The sequence below is a fragment of the Balaenoptera acutorostrata genome, chromosome X (genome assembly GCF_949987535.1).
Source record: "Balaenoptera acutorostrata chromosome X, mBalAcu1.1, whole genome shotgun sequence".
Classification (NCBI taxonomy): Eukaryota; Metazoa; Chordata; class Mammalia; order Artiodactyla; family Balaenopteridae; genus Balaenoptera; species Balaenoptera acutorostrata.
The window spans coordinates 95,818,379-95,838,430 of NC_080085.1; the positions used below are offsets into that span (position 1 = coordinate 95,818,379).

Consider the following 20,052-nt stretch of genomic DNA (forward strand, 5'->3'; position numbering starts at 1 on the left):
GACTAATAGTATTTGGATAATTTAAAAGCCTGACTTTTATGCTATTCTTATGTTACACTGAAATGTGATTATTTGTTGTGCATTATCAAGGTCTACCAGGTCCAGAAGGTCCCCGGGGCCTCCCTGGAATTGGGGGCATTAAAGGAGAGAGAGGAAACCCAGGCCAACCTGGGCAACCTGGTTTGTCTGGTTTGAAAGGAGATCAAGGACCACCAGGACTCCAGGTAGGAAATGGGAGTATTTGATGAGAAAGGGGTGTGGGTGCTTGCATTCCAAATGAGAATTCCAAATTGCATTATTTTAATTAGCATTTACTGGTCAAAGCTCTTGACTAGGCTATATATATATGAGAGCATTGCATGTGGAGGAGTAGTCCTTCCATAGAGAAGTAATCATGGTGAGTGTGGGGATATTTTAGACTTTGAAATTAGGTGGAGTTAGGGTCAGATTTCAGCTCCTCTGTACACTTCTACTTTGTGTCTATGAGGAAGGCAGACAGACACTTTGCGTTTCTGTCTTTACCTGTAAGAAGAGAATAATAGCATATCCCCACGTCTGTGTTCATGTGTTTTCCACCTTGGTTTGAGCGACCCAGAAAGTCACATACTTCTTTATGGATCCTCAAAGCTTCCTTCCTTCATTCAGGAGGATTGTTGTTAGATTTTGCAGCCAACAGAGTCTGGGCTCAGTCTTTTAACTCTGATGGCTGCTTTATTGCAGAAAAAAAATATCTAAAGAAATTGTCCTTAAAGCTTTCCAACAACTAACCATTTTTTCCTGTTATCACTATTCTTCTAGACATCTAGACTTAAAATTTTAATCTGCTCTTTATTCATTCTCTACTCACTTCCTACCTCATTCATTCCCATGTCCTTCCAGTTCACATGTCACTATGCCTGATTCAAGACTACTGTCTGATACCAACATTTTATAAATCTGGTATTGTCGAGTTCTATTCATTTTCTTTCATGCAAGTTCTTACATTTGCACCTTTCTAATTTTTGTTTGGAAATAATGTTACACTTATAGGGAAATTGCAAGGATGGTGAAAACCCGCATTTACCCAGATGAACCAATTGTTAATGTCTTACCCCATTTGCTCTCTGTATGTATGTTCTGTGTGTATGCGTGTGTGTGTATAATTATGTATTTTTTTCTGAAATATTTGAGAATAAGTTGTATCTATCATGTCCCTTTATCACTAAATACTTCAGTGTGTAATATTTCCTAAAATTAAATATATTCTTTTATATCACCATAGTACAGTTCTCAACTTCAGGAAATTGAGCATCGATGTAACATTTTTATTTCTGCCCACATGTTCTAATTGTATCAATTGACTTAGTAATAGCCTTTATAGCATTTTTCCTCCTCCAAAATAGGATCCAGACCAAACCATGCATTGCATTTAACTGTTATATCTCTTTATTCTCTCTCAATCTGAAACAGTTTCTAAACCTATTTCTTTCTTTCATAACCTTGACATTTTTGAAGAAATGTAGCCCGTTCCCATTAAAAAAAAAAAAAAAGAATGTTTCTTCTTTTGTCTGCTCTTTCTTCGTAATTAGATTCAGGTTATGCATCCCCAGATGGAATACTCCATGAGTGGTGTGTTCTCAGATACGGAGGCCCATGATGTCCATCTGCCCTTCATTAGTTATCTTAATTTTGATCTTCCCATCAAGTTGTTACCTCGTTTCTCCACTGCATGGTTACTATTCTTCCCCTTGTAACTAATAAGCAAAACTACAGGAAGACACATTAAGATACTGCAAATATATATACTATTCCACATCAAAATTTCTCCCTAGATATAACATCTATTTATGATTTTTGCCTCAACTGTTTAATACTGTGATAGTGGCAACTACCTCCACATATACCACTCAGCCCTACTGTAAGCAAGAGCCTCCCTTCTCTGCTATTTACTGTCTATTTGTTATCATTATGGACTCACAAATTCTCATTCTCTTCAATGATTCATAATTTTTATTCTATCATTACTTATTTTGATGCTAAACCTGTCGTAGATTTGGGAGCCCCTTCAAGCTGGATCCTGTGACTTTCTGACATGCCTCCCCGTTTTAATGTTCTTTCTTATGTTTGGGCATAAGATGTTCCAGCCTTGCCTCTTTTTCATTACTGCTAATAAGAGCTTCATCGTTCCACACTTATTTTCCCTTTAGATCCATTCTAGAGTTATTTTCAACTCTTCTTCTTCCCATAGTTTTCCTGGTCCTCAAACCCAATTAATTAATAAGCCCACTATATTTTTTTGCTTAGTCTTTCAGACTTTATCATTTCTTAGATTCTAATTCACACACTTAGCACATCAGGGCTACACTAAAAAAGAAGTGCCTTTGTTAACGATAATAAAATAATAACTAAATTTATTAAGTATATATCATATGCCAATCAGTTTTCTAAGTACTTAATATGAATGATCTCATGTAATCCTCACAACAACTTCATGGAGTAGATACTATTATTTTCTGTATGTTAGAGGTGAGAAAATGATGCATCAAAGAGGTTAAACAATCAACTCAAGGTCACACAAGCTAATAAGAGGTGAATTGGGTTTTGAATCCTGGGAGTCTGACTCTAGAGCCAGTGCTACAGATCACCACCTATGCCCTCACTTCCTTCCCTCACCCCAACTTTTTTCTAAAATTAATGATTTTATTTACTCAGGGTAATCCTGGCCGGCCAGGTCTCAATGGAATGAAAGGAGATCCTGGTCTCCCTGGTGTTCCAGGATTTCCAGGTATTTGAAGGGGTGTTTGGAAGTTTCCCCCTTTACATTAAACTCCTTTGGGAGAAGACACCCATTTTCTGATTTGGCTGGGTAAAGGCTGTGGCCCTGTTGCTTTGCTGTGCAATTGTGTGTACCTTCTTTGCAGGCATGAAAGGACCCAGTGGAGAACCTGGTTCAACCGGCCCTGAGGGGGATCCAGGACTTATTGGCCCCCCAGGTAAGAGTTATTTCTGGAGCTAGTTATACCTGATACTTAAACTCACTGAAGAATTTGAAAGTTTGCATTCTGCTTTTCAACCAAAACTTTCAGAGTCTCAGTCCCCAACAACTGAGGGGAAATAGGCAGGACTCTCCCTCTATTAACTAATCTTCTCAAGCTCTCTATTTCAATAAAGTAATATCAGGAGCAGACCTTTTAAGTTTAAGGTAGATGCAGGACCAACAAGAATGCTTCAATGAGATTTTTATTGACCTTTATACTAACTTTCCCGTATTCACTTGAATAGATCACAAGAGCAAGTCACATAAGTATGTTTGTATATTTTTAATATGAAAAGAGTTCTTTTTGCTGAGAGACTTAAAGAGTTTTCCTGTAAACTGTGAAACAGAGCATCTACTAAATTCCTTTACTAGTTAGTTCAGTGGGTCCCTTGACAAGCACAACAAACAGAACTGCAAATGATGTCACAATCAGAATGGACTCTACAGCAAGTAGAATTGTCTAACCTTGACACCAGTGTTCACAGATTTGCAGTGGATTAGACTTTCTTGTAACCGAGTCATGATTCAAGGCTTGAAAATTGAGACAATATGCCTAATTTGTCCATGGACCCTAAGAAAATTATTTATTTTTTCAGGCTTTTGGGTGAGATAATGATAATTTTCCCAAACAGATTTCTGTTGGACATAGCAAATTCCAATACATGTAACTTGTTTCTCTCAAACCAATTCTTATTCTGATCTGAGGTTACTTTGGCATCCATTCTTTCCGACCTTTCTCTTCCCTACCTTCAACTTTATGTGCTTTGCCTCTTAGGTCCCCCTGGATTACCTGGTCCTTCAGGACAGAGTATTGTAATCAAAGGAGATGCTGGTCCACCAGGGGTTCCAGGCCAGCCTGGATTAAAAGGTCTACCAGGACTACCAGGACCTCAAGGTTTACCAGGTACCTTTGTAGATCATCTTTTTAAGCCTTATGTATTTGAAAACATTTCCCTCATTCTTCTTTCACTTGTCAGAGTTTGTCTCTGACAATAGGAGTCTCAGCAACTAGTAGAATACCAGACCACCAGGTTCCATTTCCTTTTTTTCTTGAAAATGTTCACTTCTCATGCCCTAATTTCTTTTAGGCCCAGTCCAATTTCTTTCAACTCCTCTGGCTATCCTAACTTGAATGATTAGGTTAATGTTGTTAAAATCTCTGTAATGAAATTAATATGCATTTAAGATATGGTGCTTTCTCTATCCCAACCACAAGAAGGATAGAAGGCTGATTTGGTGGGCTATCAGTTCCCCACTGTGAGGCCTCCTGATTTTTAAACTAAATCCTATCTAGTTGACCACTTAACTCTATGCTTGCAGCCAACTTTGATTAAAAAGAAAGCTAGAAACTAATTTCAGTCTTTCTGTTTTATCAGGTGGCTTAATAGCAGTCTTTTCATAAATAAAGTGTACCAGGCAGTAACAGCCTTGCCTATGGTGAGATATATAATAAAAGTTGGCCTTGCACTCTATCTTGTTCTGAAGGCAAGGAGAACACAACTGCCGTATTATGGAAATCTCCACAGAGGCAAATGAATTGTTTAAAATTAAAGCTAAATCCTTGTCTGCTTCTTTTGTCCTGGGCTTGAGCTGTTCCTTCGTTTATCTGAATTAAAGACGAAACCAGATTATGAATTCAGTGACACTCGAGGACCTAAGTGTCCCAAATCTATCTGGATGTGGACTTATTCTACCCACATTTGAAAACCCTACTTCATTTTCCTGTAGGTCCAATTGGCCCTCCAGGAGATCCTGGACGCAATGGACTCCCTGGCTTTGATGGTGCAGGAGGGCACAAAGGAGACCCAGGTTTACCAGGCCAGCCAGGTGAGACGTGCTGCTGCTACTAGTTTTTAAGTCTGGGGGACCTCTGGACATACGGCCTCCGATTGAAGCTGTGAGAGCCTCCTCTTGAGAGAGCATAGCTAGGTGGGGAGTCTATTGCTTGGGAAAAATGGGATGACACAGATGTGCCAGTATAAGAGAAGCGTAGAAAGGTGGTTTTTATTTATGTGTTTAGAGCACTGGAAAACCCAGCTTTTCCTCAAGATGAGGATTTTCCAGGTACTCACTGTACTTAACTGTTCTGATAATTTTCAATATTTTTTGAATAAATTTATTTATTTTATTTATTTATTTTTGGCTGCGTTGGGTCTTCGTTGCTACACACGGGCTTTCTCTAGTTGCGGCGAGCGGGGGCTACTCTTCATTGCGGTGTGTGGTCTTCTCATTGCGGTGGCTTCTCTTGTTGCGGAGCCTGGGCTCTAGGTGCGTGGGCTTCAGGAGTTGTGGCACGTGGACTCAGTAGTTGTGGCTCGCGGGCTCTAGAGCATAGGCTCAGTAGTTGTGGTGCACGGGCTTAGTTGCTCCACAGCATGTGGGATCTTCCCGGACCAGGGCTCGAACCCGTGTCCCCTGCATTGGCAGGCGGATTCTTAACCACTGCGCCACCAGGGAAGTCCCTCAATATGTTTTAACAACTTTAGATAATATAAATATAACTCTAAATAATATAAACATAAAGGTTTGTATTGGTAAAAACTAGCAGCGGCAACAAGGCAGATTGGTGATAACTATGTTGCTCCTAGAACCAACACCCTCCTGTTTCATTAACTGTATTTCTAGGGAAGAAGCAAGTTAGTGCCATCTTCATCACATATATGAGCATTGCTGTGAAATTCCCCCAAATGAAAATCTATACACACGGTGGCCAAAGGCCTGTAAATAGAGAAAATTTTAAAATCAGCTCAAGTCGGGTGGCCAAATGGAGAATGGGAACCAGTGGTAGATTGAAATTAGACATTTTGAAAAGTTTCCTTAGAGCACCCTGCCTATTCTCTAGACAAAAAGGTATGCGTGAGAATAATTCCCCAGACAGATTCAAAGGAAAATGTTTATCAGCACTGAAGCTGGCAGGTTGATGGCAGCCGCACCCTTCCTTTCTCGTTGATGAACAAAACAGCAGGCTGAAATTTCGTCATGGGGTTTGCACTCCTTTAGTACAGCAAGAGACTAGATAACACAAACCCCCCAAATAAGCATCACTTTTTCCCGTCTAATGTTCCATCCACTCAGTATTTATTTAGTGCCTAATGTCATCAACCAATTTCAGAAGGAAAAGAATACATTTAAATCTCTTTGAGGGCAGAGACTGTATTTTATTTATCTCCAAATCCATGATATCTGACAATGCCTTTGTAGACATTCTATAAATATTAACTAATCAAACAGGGTCACAATGTTGTGTCGATAGCCATAACAGTGAATCAGAACTTACTTAATTTGTGTACTGATGATTCTTTGGAAATAGGTATCCGTGGTTTGGATGGTCCCCCCGGGCCAGATGGATTGCAAGGTCCCCCAGGTCCCCCTGGAACCTCCCCTGTTGCCCATGGATTTCTCATCACACGTCACAGCCAGACAACAGATGCACCACAATGCCCACAGGGAACTATCCAGGTTTATGAAGGCTTTTCTCTCCTGTATGTACAAGGAAATAAAAGAGCTCATGGTCAAGACTTGGGTGAGATAATCAGCATCTTATTTCTTACTATGCATTTTGTTTTTGTTTTGAAAATCTTATTGGGTTCTAGAGTAGCCTTGGCCAAAGTGTCTCTCTCTATTCTTTTGCGGCTTCCAAACTGAAGATCATGTCAAGGGCAGCTGAATATATTCACTATAAGTTTTAAATAAATAATATTTAACTTTAAACTAAAAGCATTAATTAGCTAGTGTGAGGTACAATTCTTGGCCTAAAGCAAGGCATTTGGAAAGGGCCATATGTACTTTTGTTAGCTTAGTTATTGAGGAAATAGATCCTCTGGGCTCTCTATAGTATAGCAGCTGCTTAAGTGGGCAGTTTTCATAACTCATGGGAGATATTTTCCTCTTTTCTGACACTGGTCTTTATCAAGTTAAAGATAAGTGCTGAAGAGAATCTTGGTTTCTAGATCAAAGAAAGTAAGGTCATTGCTTAATTTTGCTAGTTCATGAATAAACGCCTTAGCTTTATACAGTGTTATCAGAGTGGTTTAAAGCTATACAAAGCACCATATTTCCATATAGGATCCACTTCATTTAATGTGTTCTCATGCATCTTCTCTATGCTAGGGTGGGCAGTTTTGTTGATGGGATGAGGCTGGACTGAATGACTTTCAAGACCTCTTCCAAATCCCTAACATTTCTTTTTCTGGAATTCTGACTTTTCATTTTGAGGCCCCATTGTTTGACCTGGGGCTGCCTATTTTAGAAATCACTATCCCTTTTGCCTCCATAAAGACATTTAAGAAGATAGTCTAGGTCTCCAGTTTCTGGGGTCTCCATAGTAAGAGGCCTTCTGAAGTCTCTTTACCTGGGCCATTCTGTGAAAACAGTTCTGCAGCAACAGAGATCTCCGGGGGTCTGCTGTGCTCACTCTGTTCCAGGGCACATGGCCACACCTGCCAGGAACATCTACCTACATGGAAGCCAGTAGTCACAGGTCATTTTAAAGAGCCTAATAAAGTAGGAGTTTGCCCAACAACTTTCTTCTTTCTCTTCTACTTCTCTTTTTCTCCTTTTCATCTTCCCTCTGCTACTTTTCCTTCTCTCTTTTGCTTTCTTTATGTAGCATCTTTTTCTAATTTTAGAATCGACAAATCTTCATTGTGAAAATACTCTTATCTTTTAGATAATTTTCTCTAGTTTTTCTCCCATAAACTTTTTGTCCTTTTAGTCCATTCTCTCTTTACTGTCAGAGTTTAGCTTATACCCGTAATCAAGCTTATAAACTTCAAATCCCTAACCTATCAAGTGAATAGAAAGCATTAGAAGTTTTTGAACATCATGAAATTCACAAATGTAATGCAAAGAAAAAATGGGATCTCTTACCCTGTATATCACTATAACTTTTCAAAATGTGTGTATTTGGTCAAACGAGACCCATCATAGTATGTATTCAGACATAGAGGCTATAAACTGGCCCTGACTCAGGTACAGCTTATGCCTCAGACATAGGAAGGCCATGATAGGGCCCAAGATCCCAAGTGTGATACTGGATTGCAGGGTCTATGCTAGAGCTCACTCAAGGATCAACCTGGAGATATCTTGATGGCTAAGCAAAGAATAGTTATAGATTTGATGTTAAGGAAACAATCACCTGATTAAGTAAATACATAGTCTCTGCTGGATTAGTGAAAGGATTACGGTGTATAAAAAAGAGAGTGGAGGAAACACACTGAATACTAAAACTGTTCTGTCTGGGAGAATAAAAGCATACTAGGAACCATTAGTCTATAGTTTTAATAGAGGCATGGAGAGTTCATGAGATCACAGTCTCTTTGCATGTTTAGAAACTGTAACCAGAATTCTGCATCATCATGGGTAGCCTACAGCATAAATACAACCAAACGCCCATGTTCTCATCATTATGGGCCTTCCTTTTATGCACATCTTCCTTTTCTTTCTGAGACCAGGGATATTTCCATCTCTGTCCCTGATTAGTAATGTTAGTTTTATTTTTAAATTACTTTATAATTAAAAAGTACTTTCATATTCATTATCCAATTTGATTTTCACAACTATGATCAAGAATGATATAGGACAAGTATTTTTCCACTATACACACCCACACACACGCGCACACACACACACACACACACACACACACAAATACACAAACTGGCTAAGCGGTTAAGTGACTTATTCAAAACCACACACTCAGAAAGTGATGGAGGTAAGAGTTGACTCCAACACCTACCAGTTCTTTTTTTTTTTAATGGAAGTATAGTTGATTTACAATGTTGTGTTAATTTCTGCTGTACAGCAAAGTGATTCAGTTATACATATATGTGCATTCTTTTTTATATTCTTTTCCATTATGGTTTATCTCAGGATACCGAATATAGTTCCTTGTGCTATATACAGTAGGACCTTGTTGCTTATCCATTCTATACGTAATAGTTTGCATCTACTAACTCCAGACTCCCAGTCCAAACCTCCCCAAACCCCCTACCCCTTGGCAACCACAAGTCTGTTCTCTATGTCTGTGAGTCTGTTTCTATTTTGAAGATAGTTTCATTTGTAACACCTACCAATTCTAAACCCATTCGTTTTTCAGTTATGTCAGTTTTGTTATTTGCTCTCACGTGACTTTGAACTCATTCACCTCTCTGAGCCATTTTTTTCTGAAAAAAGTATAAATTACAGTAAATCAATGATTTTCAACCTGGGGAACTTTTGAAAAGATTCCTGGGCCCATCCCAAACCTATCATGTAAAAATTCCCAGTGATCCTGACAGTCTACCAGTTTTAAGAATTATTGGTCTTTTATCAGTCACCTTCAGCCTGAGATAAGCATACCCCTTTGGATACATGAGGAATTTCCAATGTATAATTTTAAAGGACTTAGTTTACAAATCCTTAACTTTCATATGTACTTTCTCCTAAAGTCGAACTGCCTGTGTATGTGCTTTGGATAATCTTGTTTCCCACATCCCCTTTCACTACCACCCACCTCCCACTTTATAAAAGACTCATACTATGGCATATTGCCTTGGAACATGAAAACCTCTAGGGGGCAAATTCAGAGGAACAATTCAAAGTAATGGCTTTGTTAAAGTCTCCATCAACTCAGGCTCTATAATTCACTTCTAATCCATCTCATTAGGAAATGCATTTCCAATAAAAGTTTTCTTTTAACGTTTAGTAATTATCAAAATTTATAATAAACTATCTTTTTGATCAATGTGAATTAGTAATTATTCTGATGATGACCATTCAAAATAAAATATTTAACATGTAAAGCTTTAGGGTCACAGGAAGTTTTTAAAAGTTACTTTAAATTTTTGTTTCAGAAAACTATGATTGGATAATCAGTAAAAGACTTTCAAAAATAAAAAAAATACATTAGGATAAAACTGTGTGAGAGAAGTGGAATGGAAATATAATTTCCAAATGCAAAAGGAGCACTGTATAATTCCCAGTTATTAAAGATGAGTTTATGCACTCAAGGTTCAAAAGGTTTATTGTTAGGTTTCAAATACTTACATTGGATACATTTAAAAGAGTGATGTCAAAGTTTGTTTTTAAATATAAGTATTCACAAAACACTACAAATGACAGCTGGCAATGTTGAAATGTGGTTTGGAAAATTCCAGGCTCCGGTATTACAAAGTATAGAAGGGTGGGTTTGAAGCCAAGAGACAGTAACCAATAACTTAATAACTGGCATAGTATCAATTTAAACTTCTGATGAAAAATTTGAGATGTCAACTTAAAAATGTGTGAGGGGGGTACATCATTCTTCATCATTCTTTTGTGAGTAAATGAGAAAAGAATGGCCTAATCGCTGGTAGAGATAACCTCTATTGCCCCTACCAGCTCAGAAATTTAAAGACTGTAGTTCCTTTCCTTTTTTTTTCCCTTACGTTCTTCCTTTCTCCCTTATTTACTTTTTTCCTCTGTATTATTTACCTGCAAACCTGTCCATGATTGCTGTGCATATTAGTCAACACTACAGTTTTCCCTAGGCTTAAAGAGATTGTGAACCCACATAAGACATATACTGGGGATGTCTTGGAAGAAGAGAGGACAGCCTGGAGAGGAAATACTGATATGATATTATAGGAAATCAGTGTGTGCCTTTCACTCGTCTACAATAAATTACCCAATATTCTCCGTAAGACACCATTGTTTATAAGATGCCTCACCAGTTTAAAAGCAGTGTTGGGGAGAATATAATAAGCTACCACAATAAATGTCTACATAAGTTGTAAGATCTATCCTGATTTTAGGGATGTAAAAATATGAGTAAATGTGCATCTTATAACTGAAGAATTAAAGTGTATTTATTATCTAAGAGATGGGGGAAAGTTTCTCTTTGAAAGGTTGTTAGTATGTTAGAAGAAACTAATCATCATGACCTTTTTTTCTTTTTCTCCCCATTTCTTCCCAGGAACGGCCGGCAGCTGCCTTCGTCGCTTCAGTACCATGCCTTTCATGTTCTGCAACATCAATAATGTTTGCAACTTTGCTTCAAGAAATGACTATTCTTACTGGCTCTCCACCCCAGAGCCCATGCCAATGAGCATGGAGCCCCTGAAGGGCCAGAGCATCCAGCCATTCATTAGTCGGTGAGACACTGGTATACCTTTGATTTTTATCAGTCTTCAGTTACTATAGCTAGTTAGTTTAGCTAGTTAGAAATGAGTCCAAAGCTAATAATCTGATCATATTCATCTCAGGTTAGGTAGAATAGAGGTGCCTTTATAATACTCAGTGCAGTATGTAGTTTGATCCATATTTATCGGGGATGTACTTTTGACCAGGACCCATGATAGACTAGTGTAAATCCAAAAAAAAACTCACAGTCTAGTCACTAGGCAAATATATGTAAATTAATATATATCAGGCTTGGGCTAAGTGCTGCAACAGATCCAGTAAAGTGTTATGAAAGCATTGGGAAAGGGATATTTAATTCCAGCTAGAGAAATCTGAGATGACTATAGGGAAGAAATATGTTTTGAACTGCTTAGCCCTTGAAGGATGCAGAGGACTTGAGACACAGGCATTTATAAGGGAGAAAGGCATACTAGGTAGAGAACATTGGAATGGGTTGTAGATTGATATGTCTAGAATGTAGTTTCTAAAAGTTGCAGAGGGAGAAGAGATTGGAAAGTTAGCTTGGACCTGGACTGTAGAAGACTTTCAATGTTAGGTTTTAGTTTGGAATTTATTTGGTATGTAATGAGGACATCTGGAGTTTTTGAGCTACATTTCAGGGAAGATTACAGAAACATCAACGTATAACATGGATTTCAAAGGGGATAGTCCAGAGGTAGAGAGACCAGTTAGATTGAGAATATCGCTGTAGTCCTGGTAGGAGTGGATTGGAACTCTCAGTAGGGTACATGTATCACATTAATAGAATAAATAAGATTTGGCATGATTAGTTATGGGAAGGAGAAAGTGGTAGCTGAGACCTGGCACATGAGTAACTAAGAGGAGGGTGGCACCATTAATAGAGATTTCCTAGAGTGTTGCTACATTAGAACCCTAGTTTCACTTGACCTCCTAGGCATGTTAGATATTGCCATTTTCATTCTGATCATGACCCAATTGACCTAGGAGTCTAGTAACCATAAAGGGTGAATCATTGGAAACTCTAGTTTCTTTGACATTGAATATAAAGGTTAAACCTCGTTCATCCTCTCTTTTTTAAAAATTTTTTTATTAATTAATTAATTTATTTATTTTTGGCTGTGTTGGGTCTTCGTTTCTGTGCGAGGGCTTTCTCCAGTTGTGGCAAGCAGGGGCCACTCTTCATCGCGGTGCGCGGGCCTCTCACTATCGCGGCCTCTCTTGTTGCGGAGCACAGGTTCCAGACGCGCAGGCTCAGTAGTTGTGGTTCACGGGCCTAGTTGCTCCGCGGCATGTGGGATCTTCCCAGACCGGGGCTCGAACCCGTGTCCCCTGCATTGGCAGGCAGATTCTCAACCACTGCGCCACCAGGGAAGCCCCCATCCTCTCTTAATAGCAAATTCATGGTGCCCTTTTCAATACATTTGCCCTAATCCTTTGGGAATTCATTTTTTGTGTGTGTGATTTTTTTTGTCAGTCCCAACCCTTGGGAATAAAAGATCCCCTAAAGGCATTCCCTATTTTGTAGATAAACTTTACCAAATTGGTTTAGTCATATTTCTAAAGGTACCCTTGTGCTCTTTACTAAAGATTTGGTAGACTCAGCTGTATTTTACTTGATTTTATAGATTTAAGCCACATCTCCAAGTGCCTGGGTACTTGCCCAGCATTCTGGATATGTTGTACTTCTACAGATATGGCCAAAGGGTTAATAAATATCCTTTGGGCCAAAAATAATGGGTGGGGATTAAGAAAGTGTCTGTGTCTTGTCTTTTTAAGTTTACTAGACATTGTTCTTACCACAGTTTTAGCATTACTAAATGTCTCCCCTCCAGTTGGGCACTTTGACAGCAAGTAGTATGTGCAGTACACTAAGCCAAACTCTTATAGTAATTATGACATTGATTATAGCAAGTATGGATACAAATTTAGGGCAGAATAGAAAATGAAAATGCTATAGCAGTGGTTCTGTAGTTTCTTTTTAAAAAAGCTTACACTTTTCATTTATAACTTTATTATGTATATTGGGAGACTGGGCTTATGCAAAAGCAATTCTCAAAGTGCATTTTTCTCCTCTTTTTCTGAGCACTGAAGACACCTTAATGGGCTTTTATACCAGGAAGCCTTCCAAAGAAGAGGGACTGCTATTTCCCATATGCTTACTCTGTAGATTGTGTTCCTTCTGCCTTTCCCTTACCAGATGTGCAGTATGTGAAGCTCCGGCCGTGGTGATTGCAGTTCACAGTCAGACCATCCAGATTCCCCGCTGTCCTCAGGGATGGGATTCTCTCTGGATTGGTTATTCCTTCATGATGGTATGAAACACTCTTCCTTGTCTTTGTCATCAAAGCTGACTGTCCATCATATCTACATTTCTTTCTAATATGAGGAATCCCTATCGTTTATGTAGTAAGAAGCTTGAACCTCATATAGCTTCTATCCAAGCACTGTGTTCCCTCTCATACATTTGCTGGAACATATTTTCATAATCTGCCTGTTTCTTTTGTTGGATACCTTTGGTGTGGATACTGTTCTGTTACCTCTGGCTCTAGTTCCTTCACTGGCTTTGAATTTTTGGCCCAGCTCAGCATGTATCTTTGGATATTCACTAGGGTATCATGGCACGTGGGTATTGTGGCACATTTTCCCTTGTCTTTTCTAGCACACAAGTGCAGGGGCAGAGGGCTCAGGTCAAGCCCTGGCCTCCCCTGGTTCCTGCTTGGAAGAGTTTCGTTCAGCTCCCTTCATTGAGTGTCATGGGCGGGGGACCTGCAACTATTATGCCAACTCCTACAGCTTTTGGCTGGCAACTGTAGATGTGTCAGACATGTTCAGGTAAGGTGCTTATGGCTTTAGTTTAGGTCCTAAGCTTCCTTCAGAGGTGCTAGCGAACAGAGAGGCAGTTCATGGATGGTTTATACCCAACAAATGTTAGGAATTTAAAGGACCATGTCGTTTATTCTTGCTTGTTCTCCTCATATACCAGACTCAGGTCAGAAAAGCAGACTTGGCTAATAATAGGTATATGTAGTTTGAGATGGCTTGGTAATAATTCTTCAGAAGCAAAACAGAGCAAGGAAAGGTTATGTGACCTGCTCAATAACAAGTGAGCAACTGAAGCCACCCCAGAAATTGAAGCAATAATCTGTGTTGCCTTCCGCAGTCCAGTAGTCTCCTTTCCCAGGATGTTTTCAAGGCTCTCATCCAAGTGTTTGAATGAGTAAGACCACATATGATACATGTACCTCAGGATACTTTATCCTATTGGATTTTTTTTTCAATTTCAATTTATTTTTATATGTTGCTTCTTTTGTTATCATTAATATTTTTCTTATGTATTATCTTTACGTAATTGTTATGTGTTATGTATTATCATTTATTCATCATCAATTGCCCAGATCCCTCTCGTTCTAGGACTATTAAAAAAATGTATAAGAGAAAGAGAGGGAGAGACAAATAGACAAGGGTAATGGCGGCAGGGAGGAGAGTCACAAAAATACCTATGACCACTAATGACTCTTAGGCTATAGCAGTCATTGCGTTAGATTGCATTGCTCAAAAGTTAACCAGTAAGTCATCAGAAGAGCTACTGAAACACAACGAGAATGTTTACATATGAATTTGAACCAAATACCAGAAAAGGCTAATCTGATAATCTTGTTTCTTATTTCCCAGCAAACCTCAGTCAGAAACGCTGAAAGCAGGAGACTTGAGGACACGTATTAGTCGATGTCAAGTGTGCATGAAGAGGACATAACATTTTGAAGAATTCCTTGTGTGTTTTTAAATGTGATATATATATATATATATATATATATATATATATATATATATATATATATATAAATTTCCCAGGATGCAATGTCTCACTCTCCCCAACTTTACCACTGCTGCCACCAATGGTGCTACTATATATGACCAGGAGAACATGCTGACTCGTAATCGTGAAGATGCAAATGTACCTCAGCGATGTGCCAGAGCAAGGTCTCTATTATTTTTCTACGAACAAAACAAGGAAATGAATTTACTTTTTGGGTCCAGAATGACTTTCTCCAAGGATTATAAGATGAAGATTATATATTTTGCCCAGTAACTAAAATGGCACGTTAAAAATTCAATTAAGAGAAGAATCACACTGAGTAAAATAAAAGACTGCAGTTTGGGGGAAGAATTATTTTTCATGGTGCTACTAATCCTACTGTATCCCAGTTTTTTAATATAGAAGTGTTAAGCTTATTTTGCTCTGTAAGTAAAGAATGTGTATATTGTGTAAACAGCCTTTTAGCTCAAAATGTTGAGTCATTTAGATGTGACCTGACATGAATCACTCTTTACAGAAAACTTACGAAAACCTAGAATACAAACAGCAAGATTTTATATCCATGTTTATCAAAGTGAGAGAATTTATATTCTCGCATCAAGTTATTACTGAGAGTGAATATAACTTGAATTTTATCCCCTAAGTTCTTATTTGACTTTTTTAAAAAAATAGGTCATTTTTAGTCACTTTAATCAGAATTTTAAATGTACATGTTACATACCAAATTATAATATTTAATGAAGTAATTTCTCTTTTGCTATATTCTCCAAGACACTCTTAACACTAGATGCCCCCAGCTTTGATGTTTCTTACATCTTGTTTTTGCTCATCCCTGACTGGGCAAAGTTCTCCCAAATAATTTTGAGAAACAAAAATGTATTTAAAAAATTGACAATTCTTTTCCCTGTGCTTTTTATGTAAGAATTATTCTCCTGTGGGCTGTGCTTGTGCAAGAACTGGGAAGACAATACTTAGTCTTCTCTCTTCAATTACAAGGCCAATTGATGTTTCTTACTTTTTTTATTTTAAACATTTTATTATAAATAGGCATAAGAATACCTTATTTCCCTAGCTGTCATCTTCTCACTTAATGTTTTTTAACTCACCAATATCAATTTAATTAAAGATATCATATGTTGTAAGGATGGTTTGTTGTGTATCTCTTCAGCCTATGTGTAAAAATCTGCTCATTTACAGATAGACTACACATCTGCACATCAACAGGTAGTCTGCCTTCTCAGAGAATCATTTAGAGCAGTTCTAAAGCAAAAGGAGTTTCTGCAGACTTTGATCACTCTGATACCTGATAGGAGACATAGTAATGTACTTTTTCCAATGAAGAAAACAACTCCTTGGAAAGTATTTTTGAGGTAATAAATTTATTGACAACATTGTGTTGATGGCTGAGAAAGGAAGCAGAACTACTTTCTATTTTGGGAAGAATTCATTAATAATGTTTAAAGCAGATTAGTGCGTTAATATTCCTAATGATTAAGAATGAACTCATGTAGCTCTCTAAAATCGTTGAGGACTTGCCTCTATAATAAAATGTGTATTATAGCTAAGATATGAAACAACCAAATGATTTTGAGAATTTTAGACCCTAATATGAACCCACGTAAAAACTAAAGCTTAGAGTCTATAATGGTAAAATTTAGGCTCTAAATAATGGTAGATCATAGTGCTGATTGCTCATAATACTGTTGATTTCAAAGCTAGCCAATTGCAAATTCTAGCTTTATTTTTCCATGAGCTAGGTGCATGAAAACACTAATGGGTAATTGTAAATGAAAATGCCATATTACATCCCATACATTTTTCTATATGCTGTACACCTGAAGGTTGCTCCTTGAGTTACAGCTGCAAACACTGATTCCAGAGGTTTTGCTGTTTGTAGCTTTCCCTCTCATGTTTAGCTGGTTGAAAACCTTGGCTCAGAAAGAACCTCCTAATATTTTATATTTTAATAGTTGCATGTGCAGCTGGTCGTTGTGTTTCTTAAATCCCCTAACTATCCCCAGCCCCGCTTTGTTGTTTAAAGTACATGAACCCAGTCCATTCCAGGATCTCAATGTTGTTGACTCACCCTTGCCACTGAATATTCAAAGATTATTCTGATGTAACTGCTCTAGTAGTTACCTATAGTGAGTTTTGCAGTCAAATACAGTTAATGGTTTTCCCACGTAGGCAGGCAATGAATGAACTGTTCTGCTTAATCAGATACAAATAGTTATTACAGGTACCAACCAAATGAGATGTGTGTGTGTGTGCATATGCCACACTGCTATCACACTCATCGTCTCCAACACTTCCAAAAGTGTTTTTACTGGACACCTTGTGGTTATACAATGTCTTTTCTCACCTGGGCAAATTTGAAAAACACTTTCTATTTCTTATGGTGCCAGTGAGGTTCTTTGCCTCGATTGGCATGTTTAATTGAAATCTCACTGGTCATGCCAAGCCATCAGAAGTTTATTCATATGTTAATCACAAGAGGGCACTATTGCCTATAAAAATAAATCAACATGGGAAAAAAATAAATGTCAGCATATATTTGTTGAGCTCAGTGTTGATGAGATTCCTTGTTTTAGCTTCATGTGTGCTTTCATCCTCATAAAGATCAATAGCAAGTATTTTAAGAGGTGGCCCAAAAAAAAAAAAAAAAAAAAAGAGGTGGCCCAGTTACCCAATATCTGCATCCAAGATAAGGGACAGCTTTGCTGTCAAAGATTTTCTTAAGAGCCTGATTAAGAGTTGGCTCTGGTAGTAATTCCTGTGCCTCTCAACACAGAAGCAAATGTCCCTGCTTCCCTATGCAGCCACTTTTGTTTGGCCAGGATTTCAATTGGCTTCTTTAGCAGAGAAGCTCTGTTCTCGGACTGGACTATAAAAACACCTTCATCCATAGGCAGCTCCAAAATAAATTGAATAATATTTTTAAATCATATGTCATTTCCATTTTATAGCAGTGGTTTCTAGAGTATATTCAGGATGTTTGGAAGGTTTTTACGGTAGAAGCACTCGTAAGTTGGGACACGGAAGGAAAAAGTTGAGCTAGGCCTGTCTCCCAAGTTCCATAGCAACAAACGTTCATTAGATACTTATTAGCTGTAGGGCACCATAATAGATAGGAATCCAAAATCAACTCAACCAGAAAAATAGGTAGTCACTCTAATATATACTCCTAAGAATAGGTATGCTGTTACTACCAAATCTAATTCTAGGCCGGACTAGGACAGATCATGAAGCTTTTTGCCAGCGGTAGCTGTCTGGAGGAAGCTGGCTCACCAACCCATTCTCTAACACATGGGCAGGCTAAAATCACATTTATGTAACCGTAATTCTCTTTTCTTATGAGTAGACAGCATGCCTAACACCTGACCCCACAGGATGACGAATTGCTGATATCATACCAATTTACGCCACATATCTTCTGTTTTCCTCTTCCAGATTCACATTGCATTCTTCACCCTGCTTTCTGCCCCTGAGGGTTCCTGTGCCCTCTGGCTTCTGCTTGGGTTCAACCAATGCGATTCCCCAACAGGATAGCAGAGTGATGCACAAGACTGAGATTAGGGTATTTATTTTTATGGGGCCTCTAGGGTCACCTCAGGTTGGCTTGTACTCAATTGAATGTCTCTGCTTCTCTCAAGATGACCTGTTCTTCTTAATTATCTCCCCCTCTGATTCTAGTAACCTCTTATCCCTTCAGGTCTATGTTTATGATGACAAGTCTGCTGTTGCTGTGCTGCTCGCCCTGGATTCCTGCATTACCTTTTGTGGTTTCCCTATAGACTCCCTATATCTTTCTAATTAAACTCTCCTCAGACTATCCTAATATAAGTGTATTGTATGTTGTTGATAACCTGACGAATGAACAACTGCTTCTTGTTTCCAAAATCTGTTGGAGGTCCTTTATTCTGCAGGTGGCACAATGAGGCTGAATTGATAAAACTGACATGCATGATTAGCATCTGCCACTTTGTACTGAGGGATAAGCCAACAGAAATGACTTAACATCACTTAATCTAAGACCTAGTTTACCAAGCTTTATTGGAAGCTGTGTTCCAAGGTTCTTAGGGTGAAACGAGGCAAAATATATTTGTTATGGTCTTAAATGATTTAACTTTTTTCAAATATTGTTTCACTGGATCTCTAAAGAATGCATCTTGACTTCCCCCAAGGTGGTCATTTGGCTTGCTTCATCCTACTCCGAATGAAGGTTCTCAGTTGGCAGACTAGATGCTAAGCACTGGTAACTGATCCCTGAAAGCTCCAGAAAGAAAACTCCTAGTAGTACTACTTCCACCAGAGAAATCTGCCAAGTCAGGTGTACACACCTGCAGTTAGTTAAAAACCCCGAAGTATTACTAGGCCAAGAAATAGACAATTTAAATCACCTAAAACAAGTGTTGTTCTAACTTCAAGAGCCCCTGTGAAAGATGAGCCAGCAGAAATACTTCAGATCTGCTTCCCTGTGTTCATCAAGGGTACCAGAGTGAATACTTAGACTGGGGATTATGGAAGATGCGACAGCCTCTAAAGCCAAAGGCAGTCTGAGACTACTTGTAAATTTCAACCAGGGCCCCATGGAGCCTGCCAAGAAGTGAAGATATTTTCATTTAAAGTGAAATCGTTTTCTGGTTGATTTCCTTGGGGCCAGTAAAGTGTTTGCCAGTCTATCGCAAGCCAGAATGGTAAACCAGATGCCAGATTTTTGTGTCTTTCTCTGATGCAGTAATTTGACTCTTGCTTGGGCTGTAAGGAACCCTATCACTGATGCCTCAGTAGCAAATAAGAGTAACACCTTACATTTATATAGTTCTCATTAAAATGTCATTCTTCAAACATTATTTCATCTGAACCTCAACAATGCTGATCTATTCGAACTGCATTTTACAGATGCAGAAGCTGAGCCTTAGAATGGTTAAGTGACGTTCCCAAGGTCATAGAACAAACCGCTAAGTTCTTTTTCACTCAGAATCTAATCATCACCATCTAGTCATGAAGATGCCTGTATCAAAAACTTCAGAATCCTATGTATTGGAGATTCCTGGCACTACAGGGCTCCCTGCCTCATAAGAAGTGATAAGTTGCA

General features: G+C 38.4%; 1 protein-coding gene across 2 annotated transcripts in view; it reads left to right on the forward strand.

The window, feature by feature from the left end:
- Positions 1–16,047, forward strand: part of COL4A5 (collagen type IV alpha 5 chain) — a 243,894-nt gene extending 227,847 nt beyond the window's left edge. Inside the window, exons 42-51 of one of the 2 annotated variants that reach the window (XM_007196386.2) lie at positions 91–224; positions 2,692–2,764; positions 2,901–2,972; positions 3,792–3,920; positions 4,745–4,843; positions 6,327–6,539; positions 10,950–11,127; positions 13,335–13,449; positions 13,797–13,969; positions 14,810–16,047. In XM_007196386.2, the coding sequence (XP_007196448.2) occupies positions 91–224; positions 2,692–2,764; positions 2,901–2,972; positions 3,792–3,920; positions 4,745–4,843; positions 6,327–6,539; positions 10,950–11,127; positions 13,335–13,449; positions 13,797–13,969; positions 14,810–14,891 (1,268 nt within the window). In that variant the 3' untranslated portion in view covers positions 14,892–16,047. The remainder of the gene's footprint in view (positions 1–90; positions 225–2,691; positions 2,765–2,900; positions 2,973–3,791; positions 3,921–4,744; positions 4,844–6,326; positions 6,540–10,949; positions 11,128–13,334; positions 13,450–13,796; positions 13,970–14,809) is intronic. The other variant, XM_057538818.1, reaches the window with a different exon arrangement.
- Positions 16,048–20,052: the final 4,005 nt, after the last annotated feature.